The sequence below is a fragment of the Benincasa hispida genome, chromosome 4 (assembly GCF_009727055.1).
Source record: "Benincasa hispida cultivar B227 chromosome 4, ASM972705v1, whole genome shotgun sequence".
Lineage (NCBI taxonomy): Eukaryota > Viridiplantae > Streptophyta > Magnoliopsida > Cucurbitales > Cucurbitaceae > Benincasa > Benincasa hispida.
The window spans coordinates 359651-382949 of record NC_052352.1 but is presented as its reverse complement, the minus strand read 5'-3'; the positions used below and the strand labels follow the sequence as shown (position 1 = coordinate 382949).

General features: G+C 31.9%; 2 protein-coding genes across 6 annotated transcripts; one reads left to right on the top strand and one right to left on the bottom strand.

Moving 5' to 3' along the window:
* The first annotated feature begins 2421 nt into the window (after positions 1-2421).
* On the top strand, positions 2422-6868 carry LOC120074970 (protein MEMO1). Of its 3 annotated transcripts, none has more exons than XM_039028090.1 (9): positions 2422-2577; positions 2669-2728; positions 3770-3854; positions 3935-4003; positions 4368-4480; positions 4679-4790; positions 4875-5018; positions 5545-5719; positions 6368-6868. In XM_039028090.1, exons 2-9 carry the CDS (start codon positions 2677-2679, stop codon positions 6491-6493), a joined length of 876 nt encoding a protein of 291 aa, XP_038884018.1. In that variant the 5' UTR covers positions 2422-2577; positions 2669-2676; the 3' UTR covers positions 6494-6868. The 3 variants fall into 3 exon arrangements, with proteins under 3 accessions (XP_038884018.1, XP_038884019.1, XP_038884020.1); XM_039028091.1 differs by having other exon boundaries at positions 2508-2556; XM_039028092.1 differs by lacking the exon at positions 2422-2577 and having other exon boundaries at positions 2678-2728; positions 3770-3834.
* Positions 6869-9782: 2914 nt separating this feature from the next.
* LOC120076692 (hydroxyproline O-galactosyltransferase HPGT3-like) lies at positions 9783-15723 on the bottom strand. 3 transcript variants are annotated; one of them, XR_005481608.1, is made up of 14 exons: positions 15539-15720; positions 15249-15425; positions 14874-14937; positions 14561-14610; positions 14144-14340; positions 13245-13305; positions 13023-13095; positions 12627-12750; positions 12451-12538; positions 12164-12214; positions 11972-12043; positions 11430-11542; positions 10262-10455; positions 9783-9994 (listed from the first exon to the last, which is right to left on the bottom strand). XR_005481608.1 is itself a non-coding variant. In XM_039030589.1 (13 exons), the coding sequence occupies exons 2-13, from the start codon at positions 15371-15373 to the stop codon at positions 10433-10435; spliced, it is 1041 nt and encodes a 346-aa protein (XP_038886517.1). In that variant the 5' UTR covers positions 15374-15425; positions 15539-15720; the 3' UTR covers positions 10050-10432. The 3 variants fall into 3 exon arrangements, 1 of the variants encoding a protein (XP_038886517.1); XM_039030589.1 differs by lacking the exon at positions 9783-9994 and having other exon boundaries at positions 10050-10455; XR_005481609.1 differs by lacking the exons at positions 9783-9994; positions 10262-10455 and having other exon boundaries at positions 11481-11542; positions 12121-12214; positions 15539-15723.
* Positions 15724-23299: the final 7576 nt, after the last annotated feature.

Below are 23299 nucleotides of genomic sequence, written 5' to 3'. Positions count from 1 at the left end.
TCATTGTACAGGGTCAAGAGCAAAAAGTTTGCAAGTTAAACGATCCATCTATGGGTTAAAACAAGCATCTAGATCATAAATATAAGGTTTGACACTGTAATCAAATCTTATGGCTTTAAATAGAATATTGACCAACCTTTGTGTTATATTTGATTCATATAATTAAATTTTAGTATAAATCTGATTAATATTAAATGTCATACATAGTTAGAGAAAATAAAAATATAGGTTATATTATATTTGCTACAATATAAAACTATAGGTTATATGTTATATTTGATATAACATATAGTATATATATAATAAGGTAGTTATTATATATATTAATTTAATTTATTTTTAATTTAATTAAAGGGAATAGTTACAACTCGCCCCCCTAATTTTCTCTGACCAAGACATGCAGTAGTTCAATGGGTTGAATGAATTCTTCATCTTCTTCCTCTGGATTTAGAGAGAAAAGTTCTCTCTAAGAAAAATTCTCTCATCCCTATTTCCCTTTAAAGTATGTTGCAATTTATGTTTCTTAATTCATATTTTTTCCTGATCTATAATATTTATAAATTTTGTAAAAACTAAAATGGGAACAATCCTCGCTTCCACTGAAAAACCTTCGTCGGTTTTCCTTTAGTCTAGATCGGTTCGATTCGACTGATTTGAACAGTTTTGACCAGTTTATTAAAATTTATTGGTTGATACTGGTCAAGATAGACCACCCAAATTTTTAAAAAGATTTATTAATACAAATTCTTTTAACATTTCAAAAAAGAAAAAAAAAAAAACAACAGAGAATTTGCGTTTTAAAATTAAATTGATATTATACTATATTGCCGTAAACAATAGGTTCAAGAATATCCTTACTATTACTATATAGACATAAATAGTTAGCACACATTTAAAAAATGCTACTAGACTTTTAAAAGTTTGGAAACGAAGTTGTTTTAAACAAATGTCGTTATGTTGGTAGTAGCTAGACGCGAGTTTATACGCTTGAATTTAATATACAAGAAAGGAAATATGTTAAGAATTTGAATCAAATTAATACACAAGAAAGGAAACACGTCGAGAATTTGAGTCAAATTTTTAAGGACAACTAGAAGAGAAAAGAAAAAAACACATGCATTACCAAATTTATAGAGTATATTAACATGAAAAAAACAAGGGTATATATAAAAGTTATTTTCAAATTGGTTCTTTCAACTCAACTCAAAGTAACTTCAAGATGAGTTGACTGGTTAGATGAATAAAATAGAGAGGATTAGGAGGGTATTGAAGCCGAAACCAAAAAAAAAAAAAAAAGAGCATTATGTTAGGTTACGCCATAGATTAGAAAAGAGAGAACACGAGGAAGGAGGTGATGAGTATAAATAAACGATTTTCATCCATATACCAACAATAACATTTATTTATTTAATGCTTTAATGCAAGATTTGAAAATTTAAAACACTCTGACGAAATCAAACTTTATATTTTTACATGTGAGATAAGGGATCGAATTTTTGATTTCGAGGTAGATAATAAAATCAATATACTATGATATTTTAACTATGCTAAGTTTGACCCAAATTTAAAACTAACATCATTGTATTTGATCAATTTCTTTTAAACATTAAAAAAATGCGAACTCATAATTATTATAATTCATTAAAATCATTTAATCAACAACAAAAAAAACCCCGAAACTTTTAAGAAAAATATAAGTAGGGATTATATATAGAGAGAAAGGGGTAGGGACTATATTTTAATTATATGTAACAAAAATGCAATATGAAATTTGATATTATGAACATCAATAAAGGAACAAAAGATTGAAAAGGAAGAGAGATAAGTGAAGCAAAAGATTGAAAAGGAAGAGAGATAAGTGAAGCACAACTACTCTCTATTATTTTATTTTGTAAGTCCAAACAAAAACATAAAGATATATGAGATATTCGAATTGTTACACAACATCTCTCTATTATTTTATTTTGTAAGTCCAAACAAAAACATAGAGATATATGAGATATTCGAATTGTTAACCTTTCAGGAAAAGATATATACTTCAATTATTTGAATATATCTCTATTACTAATCAATCTTAATCAGGATCTTTTTTAAAAATAAAAAATCTAAACCATTATCTAAATTGAATTTATATTCAATTTAACAAGGAATTAAAAAGATTTAATAACATTAGGTTAAGAAAGTAAATCACCTTTGATTAGTAAAGCTAAATAAAATTGGAATCCAAAAAGAAAAAGATTACGATCTATTAAATAAAGAAATATTAATCAAATAAATTTTAGAAAAAAATTGCTGAAATAAAACAAAATTAAGAAAATATTATACAAAATGGGCCTCCCTAAGTTCGGCCCAAAGTGAAGCAAAGAGCCGAAAAGTTGACGTAATTATCGGAGCGGCGGAATCGGGGAAATTGAAAATTGAAAATTGAAAAATTGGGGAAGTTGCGTAAGGACTCAGAAATCAGAATAATTTTTAAGAGCGATTGTCTATTTTATATTCTTTTCGATTCTCTTTCTGATTCCCCTCTTCCTCATTCTCGAAGATTACCCAGTAGAAGTAGAACAACATACAACTTCAGTTCGTCTTCATTCTATCTTCTTTCACTCACTACTGTGTTTCTGTTTAATTCTCTGATCCTTTTTCTCGTTTTGTTTCAATTTGATCTTAGTTGCTGTTATGGAGAAAATTAGAAGAGCATCTCATGCCGGTTCTTGGTACACCGACAATTGTAAGTCGTCTTCTCTTACTCTCTCCTTATGTGCATGCACGTCTTAGGTCGGTTTCTTTCGAATTCTTCACTTTGTTTTCTTTGAAAATGTTTTAGTTATTAGAATTTTTCAATTTGATATATGTTTGGTTTTGGAAAGCCTTAACGAAACTGGCGCGAATTTCTGGAAGATCAGTGTGAATTTTTCGTTCTGGGGCATTTTTTTTCCTGAATGCAGAAGGAGGAAATTGAAAGTTTTAAAATTTTTTGATTCAATTGGAACGCAAGCGAGATTTTTGTGGCTTCCCCAGCTGCGGTAGGAAGTTTGTAGAAGTTCATGGATTAAACTTTACATGACACACTGCTTATGATATGTTTGAGTAGTCGGATTTTATTGGTAGTATACTGTGGGGGTACTTTAATTCAGTTGTGAAGTATTGATTTTACTGTCGTGCTGCTAATTTCACGAGAAGAAAAAGGGGGGGAGAGAGATAAAATTAGAACTTCAAATTTGGACCCGGTTTAGAGTGAGATGGGTTGGATTATTGATATTGGCTGAATTTCATATTTGAAGGTTTATGAGTTTAGGGCGTAGTTTCTATTCGTCCTTAATAAAATTTTATCATCTTACAGTGCCTTAATATTTGGAGTTTGAGTTACTTCCACTATAGCCAGAAAAAAGGTGTCCTTGAAATCTGAATGTAACTGAGTAATATTTAATCATACCTCTAATGTGTTGAGTCATACTTGGAGGAAGCTTAAACTTTAATTCAAAATACGAGGAGTTAAAGCCTTCCCCCCATTTTGATCCGAAATATCCTCACGTGCTTGAGGTTATGATTAATGGACGAACATTGCTGTATGCAAGCTTAAATATACAACACCAAAAAATTGGAAGAATGTTTTATTGCTCATGTATGTGTGAGTTTCTGACATAGTGAGGAGGTTCGTGTTTGGGTTTCTTTTCTTTGATATTGTAGTCTTTTATACTTTGTGGAATTAAATGGATGATAAGTTATGGTGTGTGAATTTTCTTTCTTCTTTTTTTTCTTCTCCTTCTAGCTAAGAAACTCGCAGAGGAGCTTGATGGATGGTTGAGGGCTTCAGGCCTGTCTAAATCCCCGGATGTACGTGGTGTAATTGCTCCGTAAGTTGCTGTAAGAAAAGTTCTCAAGAAAATTTAAAATGTAACCATTTTGATGCATTTGGTTTGCCGTGGAACTACAGGCATGCTGGTTATTCATATTCAGGACGTGCTGCTGCCTATGCATTTGGTAACATCGATCCAACAAACATGTGGGTTTATCTCCCTTTCAATCACTTCTCTTAGTCTAACACAACAAATTCTGTATGCCACTTGGTGTTTAAGTTTTAGAGCTTGTATGTGAACTCTTTCCAAAACATATATGTTTTTTAATAAAATACAGTGAAAATATGTCGAACATGTCTAGACAACTGTTTTTAAAAGTGACCGTCTTATCGCAACTCCTAAAAACATTTTTGAAAGCAAAAATAGAAAGCTGTTGTAAAAACAGTTCGTTTGACAAACCTTCATTAATTGAAATGCCATATTCTAAAATCATCTCCCAAAAAGCTATTGATTTGTTTATTATATTAGTAAGTAGCTTATTGCTAATATACCATATGCTGATGTTTGCAGTTCTAGGATCTTTCTTCTTGGTCCATCTCACCACTATTATACACCAAAATGTGCTCTTTCAACAGCCACTATTTACCAGACTCCTGTGGGGGACCTTCCCATTGATTTGGAAGGTATTCTGATTTTCAAGTTTTTTCTTTTAAGAATTATTATTATTATTATTTTTCCAGCTGTGGTTAGATTACTGTGCATGGTCTTGCATTCATGGGAATTTGGGACTTCATTTTAATCCCTAAATTTATCCATTGCCTGATGGCTTATTTATTTGTGACTGTTCCCTAAATTTCTTTATGTTTCATTTGCTCTGGCAGTCATCGAGGAGCTAAAAGCTACAGGAAAATTTGAATTGATGGATATGCATGTTGATGAAGCTGAACATAGCATGGAAATGCACTTGCCATATCTTGCCAAAGTATTTGAGGGGTACATACTGTTTTTTTTTTTTTTGGTTCTGTTTTTTTTGTTTTCTAGAGACCTACTCGTACTGATAACAAGGCAATCATGCAGGTATTCAGTGAAAGTTGTACCCATTTTAGTTGGTGCACTTTCGGAAGATAGTGAAGCCATGTATGGACGCCTGCTTGCTAAATATGTGGATGATCCAAAAAATTTCTTCTCTGTATCCTCAGATTTTTGTCACTGGGGGTCTCGGTATGTTCCAGTCACTATCTTAGATAATAGCATTATCCATTTTGAGAACTATATGATATGTCCTATAATATAGCCATAAGTTTAGTGAGGTTTATCACCCTTTCGGCTTGATTTTGATAGCTTATTAGTGCTTTCTAACGATCTTAGTTATCATACAAAGGCCTGGAGTGCAAATTAGTTTTTTATATTCTGCTTGAATTTGGGGTCATCTACAAGTGCGTCTCTCAACTCAACTAGTGATACGAACGGTGGTGCTTCTTGATTGGAAGTCTCTTTGATGGCTAGGTTTAAATGTGCCTCAAATGTAGCACATCTAAGTTAAATAAAGTTTAGTGTATTAGAAACAAACCCATAGCTTTCTACTTTATTGCAAATAAGGCGATTCTTTTTCATTTCATCACTGTACTCGTTGTCCTTATGCTGATGTCTGTTGGATATTTATGAAGTATTTAGTTCTTGAATCTGGTTTTCAAAGTCATTTACCGTCATTTTTGTTTTGAATTTCATCTGACCTGTTGCTCTTTAGGTTCAACTACATGCATTACGACAAGAAACATGGGGCAATATACAAATCTATTGAAGCTCTGGACCATATGGGCATGGATATAATAGAAACAGGAGATCCTGAAGCATTCAAAAAGTACCTGCAGGAGTATGACAACACCATTTGTGGTCGTCACCCTATTAGTGTATTTCTTCATGTAAGTGCCTGAAAACACTCTAAAACTAATGATTAAAAAGGGGAAAATTGAAAAAGAAAAAGAAAAAGAAAAAGAAAAAAGAGAGGATAATCCTCGACCAAAGAAACTACTTTCGAGGTTGGTTATTTCTCGACAGGGTCACTTCCTCTTGATTCAAAGTAGGGGCTCAAGTTTCCTTGGGGTTCTAGATATATTGAATACATGTACAAATATATCATCCGTAGATGTTAGTTAGAATCTTGAACATTGTCTAGTCTTGCTGAGGATCACTGGACTGACGAAATGGATATTAGTTTGATTTATGTTTGATTAACTTTAGAATCGTTGGGCGTGTATATCATGATTTTTGACTTGTCCTTTGAAGCATAGTTGATGCAGTTTGACTCACAGTTGTCAGTCCATTCAAATTTCTTTGCTTATGAAAATAGCAGGGATAATATAAAATTTGAATGATTTGAAGGTAATTGATCCGAGGCATTGTGTTTCTACACATAATGTATCTTGAAGTCGTGCATATTATATATGTTCTGAGTTGACACACAGTTTTGTTTTGGATAACATGGCTTCTCGTGATCTCAATTTTTGGTTTATAATTTTAGTTCTGCTGCATCCTCTGAATCTGATTATGAAATGGTTTTGTTCCACCAGATGTTGAAGCACAACTCCACAAAAATAAAGATCAAATTCCTTCGATATGAACAATCAAGTCAATGCAAATTGATGAGAGACAGCAGTGTGAGCTACGCATCGGCTGCAGCCAAGGTGGATGCTTGAAGCGCTGTGAATTATGGCAATGAGGAAGATCCGATTAAATTCATGAGGAAGATCCCATTAAGTTAATCTTCTCCATTGGCTTTGCCTTTGCCTTAACCTCTAATATCATGCATTTTACTTAAATTATTTGGCAAGTCTTGTCGGTCGTCATTCAACAACCTGCATTGTTAGTGTGTTATTCTACTTTTCGTTTCATATTCCTTAAAATTTATTCTTGGTTGGACTGGCCTGACCGTTGGCTAGAATTGGGAAATGTTTCATGTGTGGCTGGCTTCCAAAATGGAAGCCATGAAATTGATGAACTAATGGTTTCTGATGAAATTTCTCGTTTCTTAATGCAAGTGAAAGAAATATGAATGATCTGTTTTTTAAGTACTTGAAGGGTCATTTCAAATCTCTTCTTAAGAGATGACTGACTGTAACTGGATGTTCTGTGCATTACCTATTTCATTGGCTGTGTTTTACTGAATTCATCATCCACTTGTACAACCTTGGGCAAGCAACTTCCATTCGAAATACAAAGTTTAATAGTTCGAAGTTCGATATAATTCAATACACTTTCATTCTTTACCCTTCTTTAGTTCTGAATTTTTATCTCCCATAAATCAATTTTATATTTCAAATATAAATAGCCAAAACAAAAATGAAAGCTTATAAAACTTGAGAAAATTTTCTAATATAGCACGAAAAATTCATTGGAACTTAAGCTCTTAATAGACAACGCGAAGGTTTAGAACAAAACTAATAATTTAAACCAATATCTTCGTTTTCAATTTTCTATCGTTATTTAGAAACTAATCTGTTTGTAAGTTTGAATTTGTCTGCAGCAATCTATAGGAATGTGAAGCAAAACGACAGTAGATCTATTACTAAATATCTTAGATATATATGATTAGAGAATTTGAACCATGAACTTCTTAATTTTTATTATATACTTATCCTAATTTTGTTTCAAAATATTTCATAGGTTGTTAGTACTTATTAAATTGGAATGGCTGAAGTCGTTTGGTCCACATTCTAGATTTTTGTTTTCAATTTCTGAGAAACATGGTAATAGTTTTTGTTTTTAAGAAAAGTTTGTCAAACGTACTTTGGTTGTTGTTTCCCACTTTTTCCGTAACATAACTGAAACCATTTTTTAACCCATAAAATGCACTACATAAATATCTCAAAAATATTTTCAAAATCAATTCTAAGGTTAAATTATAACAAATATTCTTGGATTTTCTTTTTTGTTTAAAAAATACACCTATACCTTTAAAAGTTACGATATTACCCTTCAACGTTCATAAACATTTCAAAACTAATCTTAGAGTACAAATCCTTTAATATTTTGAATAAAAATCGAGATTTAGAATTGTGTGGAGATAACTTAGAACAATGTGGTGATTCAAATTTTCATTCTATGGGGTTATTCGGGACGCTGAGTTTAGATATAATGTTTGGAATTCACATGTCAGTAGAGTTCATATATATCTATTTGAGATGCAGAGTTATTTGATGAGTTTATATATCTGGAGTAAGAGTTGAGTTCATATGTCTAGAGTATGATGCAGTTTTTTGAACTTTCAATAATATGCTTTTATGATTATTATTTTTATTTTCAAAATTTTTTATTTCAATAATTTTACACATCTTTGTTTGAATAAAATATGTATTACAATTTTTTTTTTGATTTTTTAATTCTCTTTTTCTTTTTTTGACAATGAACAACAATTAATCCATTACAAATGAGAAATCAAAGAAAAATCACAAATTTTTATTTCTAATTTTTCTCTATGAATTTCATTATCATCATCATCTTCTTCTCTTCTCGTTGTTACTCTATATTTTTACTATATCATGAATATTTTTATTAAATCTCTTCCATCATCTTAGCAATCGAATGTCACCAAATTTCAACAATTTCTCATTCAATTCCTCTAAATTTAGAGGATCATCAGAAAATAAATATCTTTTTTTTCACTAATTATTGTCGGAAAATGTTTCAAGATTTTTTTTTCTTTTCATTTTATGGTCTTTTTTGTTATATGTTACATACTTTTCGTCTAAATATTCTCAACTCTCATTTGATATGTGATTTCAATTGAATAAAAAAAATTACAAATTTTTATGTAAACTTAGTGTAGACAAAATACCATTTTTTATATAATCAACAATCCTACAACATACTTAACAATCATCAGTCTTGTAATAGTCGAAAGTGATTGTCAATAGATGATTTTCGCTAGAATTTGTAATCAAAGGTTGTTGTCGGAGCCTAAAATTGGTCATATGAGGTGGTATTGGAGTTGGTTGTCGAAGTTTGTCATCGGAGGTGATTTTTGATGCCCAAAGTTAGTCGGGCGAAGGTGGTCGTCGAAATTGATCATCGAAGATGATTTTCGCCGAAGTTTGTAGTCAGAGGTGGTTGTCGGAGCTCGAAGTTAGTTGCATGAAGGTGGTATTAGAGTTGGTTGTTGAAATTTGTCAGTGGAGGTGGTTGTAGAAGCCCCGAGTTGGTCGTTAGAGCTGCTCGCTCAACGGTGGTAATCGAAGGTGAATTTCTTTGAAGTTTGTAGTCGAAGGTAGTGGTCGGAGCCTACAAAAGTGGTTATCGGATTTGGTCATCAAAGTTTGTTGTCGGAGCCTAAAATTGGTCGTCGAAATTGGTAGTCGAAGGTGGTCGTTGGAGTTGTCATGGGAGGTGGTTACTAGAGTCGATAATTGGTTGTCGAAGTTGGTCACGTGAAGGTTGTTGGACCCCAGAGTTAATCGTCGGAACTGTCATCTCAAGTGGTTGTCGAAGCCCAAATTTCGTCGCTGGAGTTGTCATCGAAGGTGGCTATCGAAGCCCGAAACTGGTCATCAGAGCTGTCATTGGAGGTGGTCGTCAAAGGTTGGAGTTAGTTCCCAAAGTGTGACAGTGGCCGATGGGCGGAGCCTTTGAAAACATTAAAAGAATGGAAAGTTGGGGTGAGTTGGTAAAACCAACTCAACTCCACCAATATTTAAAGTTGGTGAGTCAAACAATGAATTGGTATATTATACCAACCCAACTCAACTCAACTTAACTCATGTTATTGAGCCAAACACCCCCTATGTCACCATTTCACATCTCAATTCCCATCCAAATTCTAACAAACTTTTATTCCAAGGATATTTTTGAACTGCTTATAAAAGTTTAAGGATAATATTGCAACTTTTAAAAGTATAAGAATATTTTTTAAACATATTACAAAGTTCAAAGGTGTTTTTTACAATTTCAATAAAAATTGTAGAGAACAAGAAACCAAAAATGATTGCCGAACATTTTTTTTTTTCATAAGAGAAGAAAGAACAAGAAACAATGATCTCTTGGACTCGGACAAGAAAATTATGAACAGCTTATGTTTTCCATAAAGTGATAACATTCTTAAAAGTTTGATACTTGAAACAGAAAACTTCATCTCTTGGACTCGAACTAACTAGTTGGTTCCATATAGGCCACATTCCACTCAATCTCGCATGGCAAACCCAGTCCTATGAATTGAAGTAATGATTGTAAACGTAACAGTAGCATCATGCCAATATAACATTTTATTTGAAGACAGAACTCTTCTCTTCAGAAAGAAGAAAGAAATGTTTATGAGTAAGAAAAGAAAAGGGACAAAAGAACTGTGATATTTCAATATATCCATCACACGTATCAAACTAATTTTTTACTTTCTAATATTAACAAGAGGGCATTCAGTTCAGTCAACCTGACACTATTATCCCAAGAAAAAAAAAAAAAAAATTGCTGTGTACCTCAGCATCCGAGAAGAGGAATCTAGTGAACACGTCGAGATTCCCCCGCATCAGCTCAGCTGGAGGGTAAATAAACTCAGGCACATTAAACTGTAGCAAAAGAATTGTCTAAGCTCCGCAAAATTAGCTGAATGTCCAGATAAACTAACGCTCTCGGTTATTCTGGATCAATTAAACCACGGAACACACCTTGTCTGAAAAAAAGAACATGTCCATTAGTGGCATAAGTGTTGATAATCATAAACCAAAAATTACCTTCTTGCTGTGAACTGGGCAATTAATAATTCCAACTGGTGAAGTAAACTTCATAAACAACTAGTGCCCAAGGTTTATAAACGTGTTATGATTTTGTCTCTATTCTTATAAACTTCTAGTATCCTGTTCTGTTATTGTATCATTATTTCATTTCAACCCTTCCATTAAAAAAGAATAATACAAACGCAAACCGATAGACGTATGATGTTGCATTTGACCAGCCACTTAACTCATACTATTCTTATTTTCCCTAATTGCTACTTCACCAAAGAAAGATAAGCAACAGATTGAGTAAACGAGAGACTTTTATGGAATGAGTAAGATCCTTGAGTGGGAGAGAAGCAGAGAATAATGGATCGAGCGAGACCCAGGCAAGGAGAGGAAGGGAGTAAAAAAGAGGAGATCTAAGGAGGAACTTCAGATTAATAGAAAGATAAAAATGAGTTTTTGAGCAGTGAGCAGCAAATTACATAAAACGGAGATTCTCTTCATCAATTTTTCATTCTATATCCGCGTAACTCTAACCTCGTCTTTACAGAAGGATTTGATTGAAATGAACTGAAACATTAGAAAAAATGTTTTAGAAGAACAAGGTCAGATTTTTTAAAAAATGCTTTAAACATTAGAAACAAATTTGCAAATTTAGTCCAAAACTAATTTATAAAAAGTAAATGAAGTTATTATCATATATCCGTTTCTAGTTGAGTTTTCCATTTTCCAATGTGCCCGTAGGGTAGTCATGAAAAATGACCAGAAACTAAAGGCAAAGATTTTGGGTGGATGATGAGTAGAAAAATATGCACCAGAGCACCTTGATCCGCTCTCATCAAGTTTTAAATGTAGTATTCTAAACAATGTGGTAGAAATATGAGAAAAAACAACCACCACAATAATGGAATGGAGGCACATTCACCTTGTCTAACACTACTGCAGCACAGTCGATTATCATCTATATGAGTAGCCTGGAGACCAATCATCCATGACCCCACTGATATATCGTCATGTGCATAAGTCTTCAAAGATGCACTGCAAATGACACAAACATTTAATAAAGCTTTCAGATGCAGGATAATTATAATACACGACATAAGCAAGAAATAGATTCTAGGAGTTAATCTGAAAAATTCATGAGAAATTTCAATAATAAGAATCTTTTATAATTATATAGCAGAATACCACATTCAAATTGATGGGGCTAATTTGTCTTAAAGGAGTATAATTTTGCACGTGAGAGTTTATTTCCTGGTTTTCACAAGGAAAATCAGAAAGTTAAAAGAAGGCTGTCAATTTGTTGATGATAATTCTACCGGAAAAAGATGATTTGAGATAAAAAAGAATATTCATTTAGCATTAAATCGTCTAGGAATAAACTAAGATTGGAATCCTGGACTTCCGAGCATGGGATATTCCTTTGATTGAGTAAACCATCTTCTGGAATCGAGTTATTGAAATTACCTGTTAATATTAATATACTGAGCCAAATTCTTGGAGAGGATAATAAGCGCACCAGATGCATGCCGGAAGTACCTAAAGGATGCAAAAATTGGTCACGTTTTACACCTGCAGTCCAGGTAGTATTCAATATATTTGAAGAACATAATTACAAAATTTCTTCATGTCTCCATCCTGAAGCTAGATTACACATACGATTTCTCATCTCCAAACTTCCACCATTCAGGTTCATACCACTGCTTTCCTCTGGGAAAAAAAACATAGCATTTCAACAGATGAGAGGAGAGGTTTAATCAACAAAACCACGAGTACCATAAAATCTTGACCTTGCGAAAACAAAGAATGAAGAATCTTTACTATAAAAAACATGAAACTTAAGTAGGTGAAAAAAATTTCTTCGATCAATTTAAAAAGTAGAAGTTGGAGAATAGAATTTATACATCCACATGCATTTTATAATAAAAATGGAATAGAGTTCATACTCTTCAGCAATCACATCTCCAGATTTCATGCATCCAACGTAAGTACCATCTTGACCACGACGATGTTCAAAAAGCCCAATTAAACCCTCTACTTGGCCAAAAAATAGTTTCAATTAATCATCAAGCCATGAAAAATAAATTTCTTAGAAATAGAGGTTGTTGATTAGATGATCAACCAAGATCAAGGTCAATGTTGTCATCGACTTTCACATAAAATTCTGCATCCCAATTTTGAACTGCTGTACTGAAAAAGAACTTGGCCTTTTTAGGTAACTCTTCGTCAGCTTCTTCATGACCTTCCTACAAAATATAGGGAACATATGTTGAGAGAATTGCCAAACAATTCGTGGCGTGATATAAATTAATAATTCTATATTCTGTAGGATAACAACACATATACTCCTAGGCAAACCATCTATGGACGATAGTGTCTAGATTCTAGTCCTCAATGGAAACAAGAGAACATGCAAGCACAAGAGAACCATGAACCAAAAAGTTGAGTTGAAAGTCTTTGCTAATTCTAAGTGATTGGAACAGGTGATATACGTAAGGCTAGAACTTCGATAACATACAAGTATCAAGAAGTCCTTGGTTGAATCATTTTCCTTGTCAATATTGCGGTCTAAGCTATCACCTCGATTTGCGCTGCCAATGCCAAATCAATAAAGTTATGACAGGACAAGTACACAAAATAGCTATGACACATAACAACAAAGAGATGAAAAACACAATGTCATCAAAATGGAAGTGAAGAACATTGATATGAAAATAGAGTTGAAAGAAGAAAGGAAAACCTCCGACCAATAACAAAGCGTATGACCACCCCTCTTTCCTCCAACTTTTTCAATGCATCACCTATAAATGCCAAAAGTCATTAATTACATGTTCACGCTCACATTCCAGAAATTAAACCAGTCAATATTTCTCCAAATATTGAAACATTTACAAGTGATTTTACAAGATTCAATATTCTAGCAGAGAAAACATTCCCCTATTAATACTTTAGTATATCTTTAAAAGAAAAAGTTTCTGCATCGCAAATATGATAAGTTTCTTTTGTTGAAATCAAGCATCACTCTCAAGATTTATTTTATGTGAAACATGGCCCTTCCCCTCTTTTTTCTCCCCTAATCCTGTTTAATAAACCAGGTTGAATTGGAAGGGGATCTCATTCTCTCTGCCCACCTATTACAGGCCCCTAGGAGGAAGTCTTTCATTTCCGAGGAAAAATGTCAATATCAACAAAACCAGTCACAGACCATTTGGTACCATGGGCATGCTAGATCTTGTATAATTTAAGTATAATATATGGATTATTCCTAGAGAATATTAGAATTATAATTACTGTTTATTTGAGTTGAGCTGAATAATTTAAGTATAATATATGGTACCATGGGCATGCTAGATCTTGTATAATTTAAGTATAATATATGGATTATTCCTAGAGAATATTAGAATTATAATTACTGTTTATTTGAGTTGAGCTGAATACTCAAATGGAGCTTTGTTAGCTCAAATTTTCTGATACTTGATAGAACCTTGATCATTCTAGATTTGGAAAGCAAAACAAATGAGAACAAAAGATTGAGACCACTGGAAGAGTTAAGTACAATAAGGTAATACAAATGTCATCTGAAATGAAGTTCTAAGTTGTTTACACCCCCAATCAAATAATATTTAAAACTTGACTGACCTTTTGGCATCCAAGATCCTCTGAATACATTCCGCCTTAGTCGACTTCCAAATCCTGTATAAACACCGATAACCGCAAGGAGCTTACGACCAGGGTCAGAAGAAGATCCACTTTGTCGCAGTTGATTCTTCAGGTACCCTTGACTCTTTGCTAATGTTAAATCCATCTCAACTTCCGCAATCCTTCTCTCCAAATCTCTTAATAAAATTATATACAATTATCAATTCAATAATATGTAAAACATTAAGATTGGTATTTACATTAGTAACTAAGTAAGTGAAAACAAATTATATAAAGAATGAAAAGGAAACAGAAGTCTAACTCTCACAATAACGACGTAGGAGATCGTTTAAAAAAAATTATAAAACAAAGATCAGGTTTCATATGAGAATCAAGAAAGGAGAATTAGGCACATACTTGCAACCCAGGACTTGCAGCTTATCTTCAACGCTCAAAATCACGGGTCTCTGCACACGATGGCAGAATTCTAATGGATTAACGGTTCCATGCTAAAAAAATGAATACAAAATCTACAGATACATGGCAAACTAATGGCTGGATGTGGAGGAAAACGATTACATGTAGAAATAGAAATATCGGATACTAGCTATTAACTAATACACGTTCGGTCCTCGTTCAAAATTTCGACTCAATTAAAAGAGATGCAAAAATTGGCAGCAATTCCAGTATATTTCTCCCAGAATTGAGAAAGTACTCATAACTAATATACCTGGGATGCGTTCTTCTGTAAAAGACTAGCAAGTATTTTCCTATTTTCTGCATCTTGCCAGAGCCTGAAGAAACCAGACCAACAATAAGCAGAATATACGAATTTATAAGCAAAAGTCAAGTGAAATGCAATAGAATACCGCAATCCTAACAATCAATTTTCTCCCTCTCTCTACCTCACCCGGGGAATGCATTTCCTGTTGATCATAAGATCATGCAAAAATTGCAATTGAAAAAATAATCGGATGCAACAAGAAGATCCAATTCTGCCTAAACGACCCAAGAATGAAAGTGCCGTATGATTGTGGCTTAATATCCCGGATTCAGATTCTGCCGTCCAACATTGTTACGAAATAGAAGAAAAAGAAGAAGATACCTGCCAGCAACATAGAGCCACGCAAGACAAGAGAAGAATGCCAGAAGAATGGAGGGTTTGGAGGCGTGAAGAGGCTTGGATCGAGGACGCCTTTCGGGTTTGGCGGTGGTGGGCAAACTCTCCATCTCGTCAATCTTGAGGAGCAAGAGCGAGATGGAGACAGAGAAAGGGATTTGACTTCAAACGCAGAAATTGTTGGTGTTGTGAGAATCAATGTATGAATTACAGAGACAAAAATGGCATAAAAGGGAAACAGAAAGAAAGAAGGAAATCAGTAATGGGAAACTCACTGCAAAAGGAAGAAGAAGACAGAGTCGTTGAGATCTCGCCTGCTGGCTGCCAGTAGATTCAGTTTCGAAGGTCCTCACAATCACACAAATGGGCTTGGCCCGTTCCTACCTCCAGCCATTCAATGATTTCTTTCTTTGCCTAACCGCTTCCTCTCTACCCTTATAGGTCGCTCTCGGGTCCTGGGTTCAAATTTCCACTCAAAATTCATAATTTTTAAAGAAAACGTCACATTAAGAGTTCATCGATGTGTCACGAAACTTGTGCTAACTGGGGTTAAGATTTAATATCCAATAATTTGTTGATACTTAAATATTGTATGGTCAAACAGATTGCTTCCTAAAATTAATTGTAAGTTAATTGGGATATTAAAAAAAAAGTATTATGTGATATCAACTTTCATTACAAATTTTTAATTTAATTAAATTACACACTAGACTAACTTAAATAGATGTTATTTATTTTAGGCTAACTCATCTAAAAACAAGTAATTTTTTAAAATCATAATTACATTCCAACTTATTAATAGGAAGATTCAAAATAACGCCCACAAGCACAACAACTTACCTTATAAAAACAAGAAAACGCCTTTTATAACTCGAAAATATGACAGTGGTATGATTTCTTGAGAGGGATGTTCAAACAATTTAAATGACTTGAAATTTTTTCATCAATCCGATCCTCTGATACAATTTAAGTTGAATTGAGTTTCAATAAATAAAAGCTTAAATTGAATTCACTTAAAATTAGTTGTTGAATTGAAAAAATCCAAACAGCATATTTCTTTTATTTATAAAAATTATATGTGCGTATTTTTATTTTAAATTTAGGACTATTTTTAGATATAAAAAATGAACCAAAATATTTACAAAATATAACAAAATTTTAGAACTATCAATATGTCTATCAACATCTATCATTGATAATTTTAAAATTTTTCTATATCTTGTAAATATTTTCAACAATTTTACCATTTGAAATAATTTCCCTTAAATTTATTCCATCCCATTACTTTAGACTATTCTTCAACTAGTTTTTTGAACATCTTTTAAAGAAAATAACAACGTATGCCCTAAACTCCCACAGTTTATCAATTAAAAATTTAAACTTCTATAAGAATATTAATTTACATCCTTTATTTTATTCTATTTAGAAAAACATCATGTGAGACTTGTAATTGTATCAATTGAACTCTTAAATTTTCATGAGTAATTTAATTTAGACTCTTAGTTAACATTTCCTTTAAGAATCACCTATGCATCAATTATATTCGTCCACTTTATAAAACTAACATTGGAAGAAGTCTACGTGGATGTGAGAAGAGATACAAATGATTTTCAAAAGTAATCATAATAAATGATATAAATTGATTCAGTTATGAAAATTTAGGAGTTTAATTAATACAAATTATAAGTTTCGCACTAGTTTTTTTAAAAAATGAAATTTGGATGAGAGTGTAAATCGATACAATTACTTAAGTTTGAGGTTTAAATTATTATAATAATTTATTCAAGATTTTAATTGAATATAACTCCCAAAGTTTATTTTTATTTGAAACGAGAATATATATAAACAACTCAACGAAAGATAACACCCGCCTCATAAATAGCTGAAACAACTATTTAGGGACAAGACACCCAACCTACCAACTTTTTTTAGAGGAGAAAGAAGAAAAGAGATAAAAAGCAACACACAAAATTCCAAATTCAATCGCCGCACGTGCAAGACAATAGGCGACAATATTCGCCAATCGTGGGCACCAAACAATCAACCCAACATAGGCCTCCTTATACAAAGAAATAATCTCCTCAACAAAACCCGCAAGCTTCGGAAAATCATCCCCTCCCAGTATATGGCACACAAGATCAATGCAATTAGATTCCACAACTAGAGGGGAGGACCAAAAGAGTTAACTCTAGAGACAAAACTAGACAGAGCTTTAATAACAAGTGTCTCAAAGATTTTGATACTTTGTTTGTTCTCGACTTGATAGAATAGGTAAAGATAAACGATTCGACATAGTCACGGACAATCTAATTGATATAACTCCTAAAGTTTATGGGTTTATATTTTCCTTAAAAAAAATTTGTAGTCTTTGAAACATAATGTTTCATAATAAATATTAAAATTAAATTGTTAATCTGAATGATGAATTTCAAAAAAAATACCGGGATAGTTTTTATATCGATCATTTATTTTTAAAAAAAAAAAAATTAAATAAATTATATGAATTAGGATAAAATCATTATTTAATAGAAGTTGTCTTTTAACTTAAAATTTTTTTATTCAACTTAATCTAACCCATGATTAGTCCTAATAAAAAAGACAAAATAAAAAAAAATTAAATTATAAAAAATACTCTTGAACTTTGTCATATGTTAGAAAAATATCCTTATACTTTCAAAAGTCGCAATATTATTTTTGAACTTTTATAAACATTTAAAAAATATAGTAGAAATTTGTTAGAATTTGGATAGAATTTGAGATGTAAAATAATGTAGTAGATGACATAGAACGAAAATTTGAGTCACGACATCATTTTAAGTCATTTCTACATAATTGTAAGTTTCAATTTTTATTTGAAATTGTAAAGAATTTATATTTCAAGAATAATTTTGAAACGTTTAGGAAAGTTGAAGGATAAATATTATAAGTTTTGAAAGTGATCGAGTATTTTTGAAAAAAAATAAAATTGAAAGGTATTTATTATAATTTAGCCTAAAAGAAAATAATAATAGTAGTGAGATTATAGAGAAAAATTGCCATTAAGAAGGCCATTAATTTTCCGCACTACCATTTATGGTCAATAAATAAATTGAAGGGGTTTGAGTCCACCGTCTTCATCTCCTTTTTCTTTTTTTCATTTTTATTATACGTCGACTCGACGGCTATGAATTTTGTTTTGGGTTTTTTTGGTTTGACAAAAGATTTAAAACTTCAAATTTGAAAATTAACATTAAAATTTATACATGTATTATCTTCCTTAAAATTGATGTTAAATATTCTTACAAAAGTTTCGTTGGAGGTCATTTGAATCCCTTAAATCTTTTATATTATTCAAGGTGAATTTAGAGCCATTAAATTGGTGGATACTCATAGTTACTAAAACAATCTCAAAATTCCAAATCAAGTAGTGAGTTAGAAAAGAGAAGTTTCTAATTTTTATTTTATATAGTGTAATTTTTCTATCACTGCTCATCATTTTTGTCTTAATTTATTTATGGGTTTTCCATTCTCTCATTTCTTTTTTTTTTATTATTGTTGATCTCAATCTATTTGAGCTAGAGTCTTATCCTATTTGGTCACAATATCAATCTTTGATTCAATTATTGGTAGAAGATTTAAAATCGTGGTTACTAGTACACCTAAAGGCTAATTGAACTAGAATCTAACTATTGTTTTACTTCAAAAATTGGAATTGGCTGAAAGTTTAAAATTATGCAGTTAAGTCATAAAACTTTCAATTACCCTCTTAAATTTTTTTAATTTGATTTTAATAAGTTTTTGGTGTTAACAACATACTTAATTATTTAAAAGAATAATTGCAGCTTTAATAAAGAAAAAAAATTGAAAATTGGACGCGTGTTATTAGGTTTTGCTTTTTTACAAACATGTAAAAAAACTTTCACTTGAAAATTTGATTGTTATTGGATTTCTATGTGATTGTCACATTTACAATTACAAAAAAGTTGAAGTAATAACTTTGGTTTCTTAAAATGTATTTGACATACAATGCAATTTCCCTTAAATGTTTTGTCGATTCACCCTTGTGTAATATTTTGTCAAAACACTATGTTAGTCCAATCAATGCTTCACACACATTAAATTTGAAGTAATAGTGTCAACAAAAGCTTTCTTATATATAAAAAAAGAAAATAATGAGATTAAATTATAAATTTGATTCCATGGAGTTTTTCAAATTATAGGACTACTTACCAGATTTTTATCAAACTATTATAAGATGAAATCTTAACTTCTAATATTATAGAGATTAAATTTTAATCTTTTCCAATTTATTAGGTCATAGGGGTTGAACTTAAATTTGGATTTATGATTATAGGTTATAATTCTGGACTTTTGCGGGAAAAGCTTTTTTTTTTATTTTTTTATTTGTAATTTTGCTATCGTAACTTTTTAAAATTTGTAACTAGAGTGGCTAGCCTTAGATTCAAATTATTTGTAAATGAAAACTTGCACGTTTTCTCTTATTTGATTTTAATGACGTGTTTCTAATTTGGTGATCTGGATTTTGTTGAAGAGTGTGTGGTGAGACACACTTGGTTGTTGATTTTAAACAAATATTTTGGGAATGTATTTTTCTTTTTCAGGTGTGGTTTATCAAATTTTCGGGGGTAACTTTCCTGAAATTTTTATAAAGTTTGATTTAAAAAATGCTATTTCTAACGGTTTTTACTGTGAAAGATTGCTAGCCACTTAGTTTTGAAAAATGCTTTTAGAGTACAACATTGGATTTCATAGTTTAGTTGATTTGATTTTAAGTGTTTGAATTATATTCTCAACTCTTGGAAACTCATTTGTTATTATGATTTGGTAAAATTTCCATGTATTTGATTAAGTTTTAGCAAGATTAACACATTTCATATTTTGTTGAACTTAGACTTATTATGCCAGTACTTAGTTGTGGGAATGAGTGTTGCATGCATAGAAATTTTTTATTACTTGTAGATAAGATTGGACTTCCAATATTCTCTTCTACTCGTTGATTCCTATATTAGTTTTCTATTAAAAGTGCACTTTGTGTTAGACAGGTACCAGCATGCAGCGGAAGCGACAAGGATCAATAAGCACTCTAATTCATTAATTTTGGCAGAAAAAAAGCATACTCAAATAGAATTTAATGGGTTTCAAGAACATACCTTTGAAGAACCGTTGAAATCTCGATTTTCAGCTGCTAATTCCTCTAAATCTTTATGCAGAACACCACAAAATCTTTCCCACTATTCTCTTGGTGCTCTAGATTGAGTTGTGAGACTCAAAATAAGCTGAAATCAAAGGGAATTTGGAGAAAACTCACTGCAACAACCCAAATGAAGAATACTTTCTTTTACCCGAGTTTTCAAAAAAAATTCAATCAGTTGCAACGACTTCAACTTCACTCCAATCTCTTCAATATATTGCAGACTATCATGCAAAGAGATTTGCTGCACGGGATGCAGCTCGTGCTTGGAGTAATTGAAGGTTGAAGATAATGGGTTCTTTGTGAGCTACTTTGAAGATGAAGATGAAAAATCCAATTTTTCATTTTTTGTGTTTTTTATTTTCAAAATCTAATTTTGATATAAAAATCATTTTTTATTTGTAAAATCAAAATTTATTAATTTTACAAATTAATTTTCAAACAAATTAAATAATTCTAATTAATTTAATATCCAATATTAAATTAATTTTACAAAAATTCATCTTCATATATTTAAATCATATTTAAATATATATTCTCTAATTCTGTTTGATTCTAATTTGAACGTTTCAAATTAACTTATCACGCTACTCTAGAGCTAATCCATTTCCGAACTAGTAGGGGAACCTCGTGGACTTACAGATCATGGGCTCCAATGATCCGAGATTAATCGATTAAACTCATTAGACCAATCTAACCCCCATTCGTTAACTAATAGGTCACTCCACTAAAGTCTATAGTTGAACTCCCGTCATTGTAGATATATTATGTCCCCTCGATATAACCATTAGTAAGTTAACCCTTCACAGGTTGTTCGTAATAACGACTGGATCAAATCTTTATTTTACCCCCGAAATTACCTCTTGTTCCTTATGTCTCCACTGATCCCCTAATGAACAATTATTTTGTGATCCGATCAACAAAACCAAGTCCTTCTCGAGCCAATGAGAGGGTGGGCCCCTTGTTCAAGATCCAGAATCAACACTTAAGAAACATCTCTCTACTATCCCCAAACGTAGGTAGGAGTGAATTCCGTCTTGCACCCTATGTCCCCAACTATTTATCCAATCTTACCCTTGAAATGGGAAGTTTATTGAGTCGACGCTGTTGAGCCAACCCTCACCTATGCAAATCTAAGGATAATTCCAAATAAATAGGAGTTCATAATTAGCTCCGGATTAAGGTCAAATTACCTAGGTTATCGCTTTGAAATAGTCAATCTTAAACAGTAAACAACATTATAAAGTAAGAGTGACTAATTTCATGGTCCGATCTTGTACAAACCCTTTTTCACAAGGACACCTCCACTCTTCATGTCCCAACATGAACGAATTAGGATCACTTCGTTTGTAGCACTTTACAACTCTTTGTAACAACTACAGAGCAGGCCACATCCAATAGTGTTACCAGAATAAGGTACCCAACCTTATTCATATACTATAAATCATTTTGACTATTTACTTGAACCTGATCCACCTTTATGTCTCCATATAAAGTTCAAGTACTCATCCAATAGTCAAGGGACTTCCAGGTTTATTGGATTTCTATTAAGCAAATCATTTATTCAATAACACCTTATCGAATTTTCAGAATAAGTTCCATTGTTTATATACCACGAGTTTTAGGACATAAAACCCAACACTTTGATTGCGTTTATAGAGGGATTACAACTGTGTTAAGTTGCTTTCAGTTGAAAGTTATGAAAGTTGGGGGAAAGTTATCTGTATTCTTGTATTTTAAATTTTAGCATATGCTTGATTTGTAGATAATCTTCTTCCTCTTTATTATATTTTCTCAAATCTCTCTCATCTTCCTTCGTTTTGCAGCGAAAGGTAATTGTTCCTCCTAAGACTAGATATGGTAAAAAAAGAATGAATGAAATCCCAATTAGTCCCCAACTTTAAGTTGCAGATATTTTTTAAGTTTCAAGTATGATATTTTTCTATTGCATAAAGTAAGCCAATCATGTACATTTTTCCTTGTGCGTGACTTTTTGTCATTGTTGTATCTTAACACTTATTTCTATATTTTGAAATTTGATGTTATCAACATTTATTCTATTTTGTAAGTTGACTTGCTTAAATATGGCTTGCCTGACTCTTAGTTCTCGATCTTTAGACTTCAAAGCTCAATATATAGATTAAATAATGTACTTTGTCGAGAGGTTACTTATTAAACAATTTTTCACTTCGTGTTTGTTGAAAGTTGAGTTTTGTATACAAATGTAATAGTTGAGATTTTATTTTGTGCATGTACATGTGAAAGAGAAATATTGTTGTAATTTGAACATATGGAATTTTTAGTAAATATATTGAGTTGATAGTTCTTAAATGTATAATGTTTATTTAGTTGATGTACTTGTATTGTTGGAATACAAGAAAGAAAATGAGAATATCAATTGGAGCATTTAATTTTAAAAAAAAGACGTACCCTTGACAAATAAAAAAGGTCAAAAGTTATCATTCTATCTTTCTTTACATGGAAATTATGTCAAGAAACATTTGTCTTGACGTTTTTTCGGAATCAAGTTATCATATTATACTTGACAGTCGAATACTCAACGCTTTTATAAGCGTCAGGTATACCTTTATTTGACATTGGAAAATCATCACGTAACCCAATTTCTGTAGTAGTTCGATCTCCGTTCTTCAACGTTGTGCAAATCAGCCCACACCGTGTGAAACCTTCAGTTGATCTCTATTCTCCACGTCATACAAACCAGATCCTCATTTTCGTTCAACCCACATTCATTTTAGGTTCATTTCACGCTCTTCGAGCTTCGTTTTTTGGTTTGTTTAACCAGATCTATGACGTTGATCTTTGCTTCAAGTTTGTAGGGCTTCGA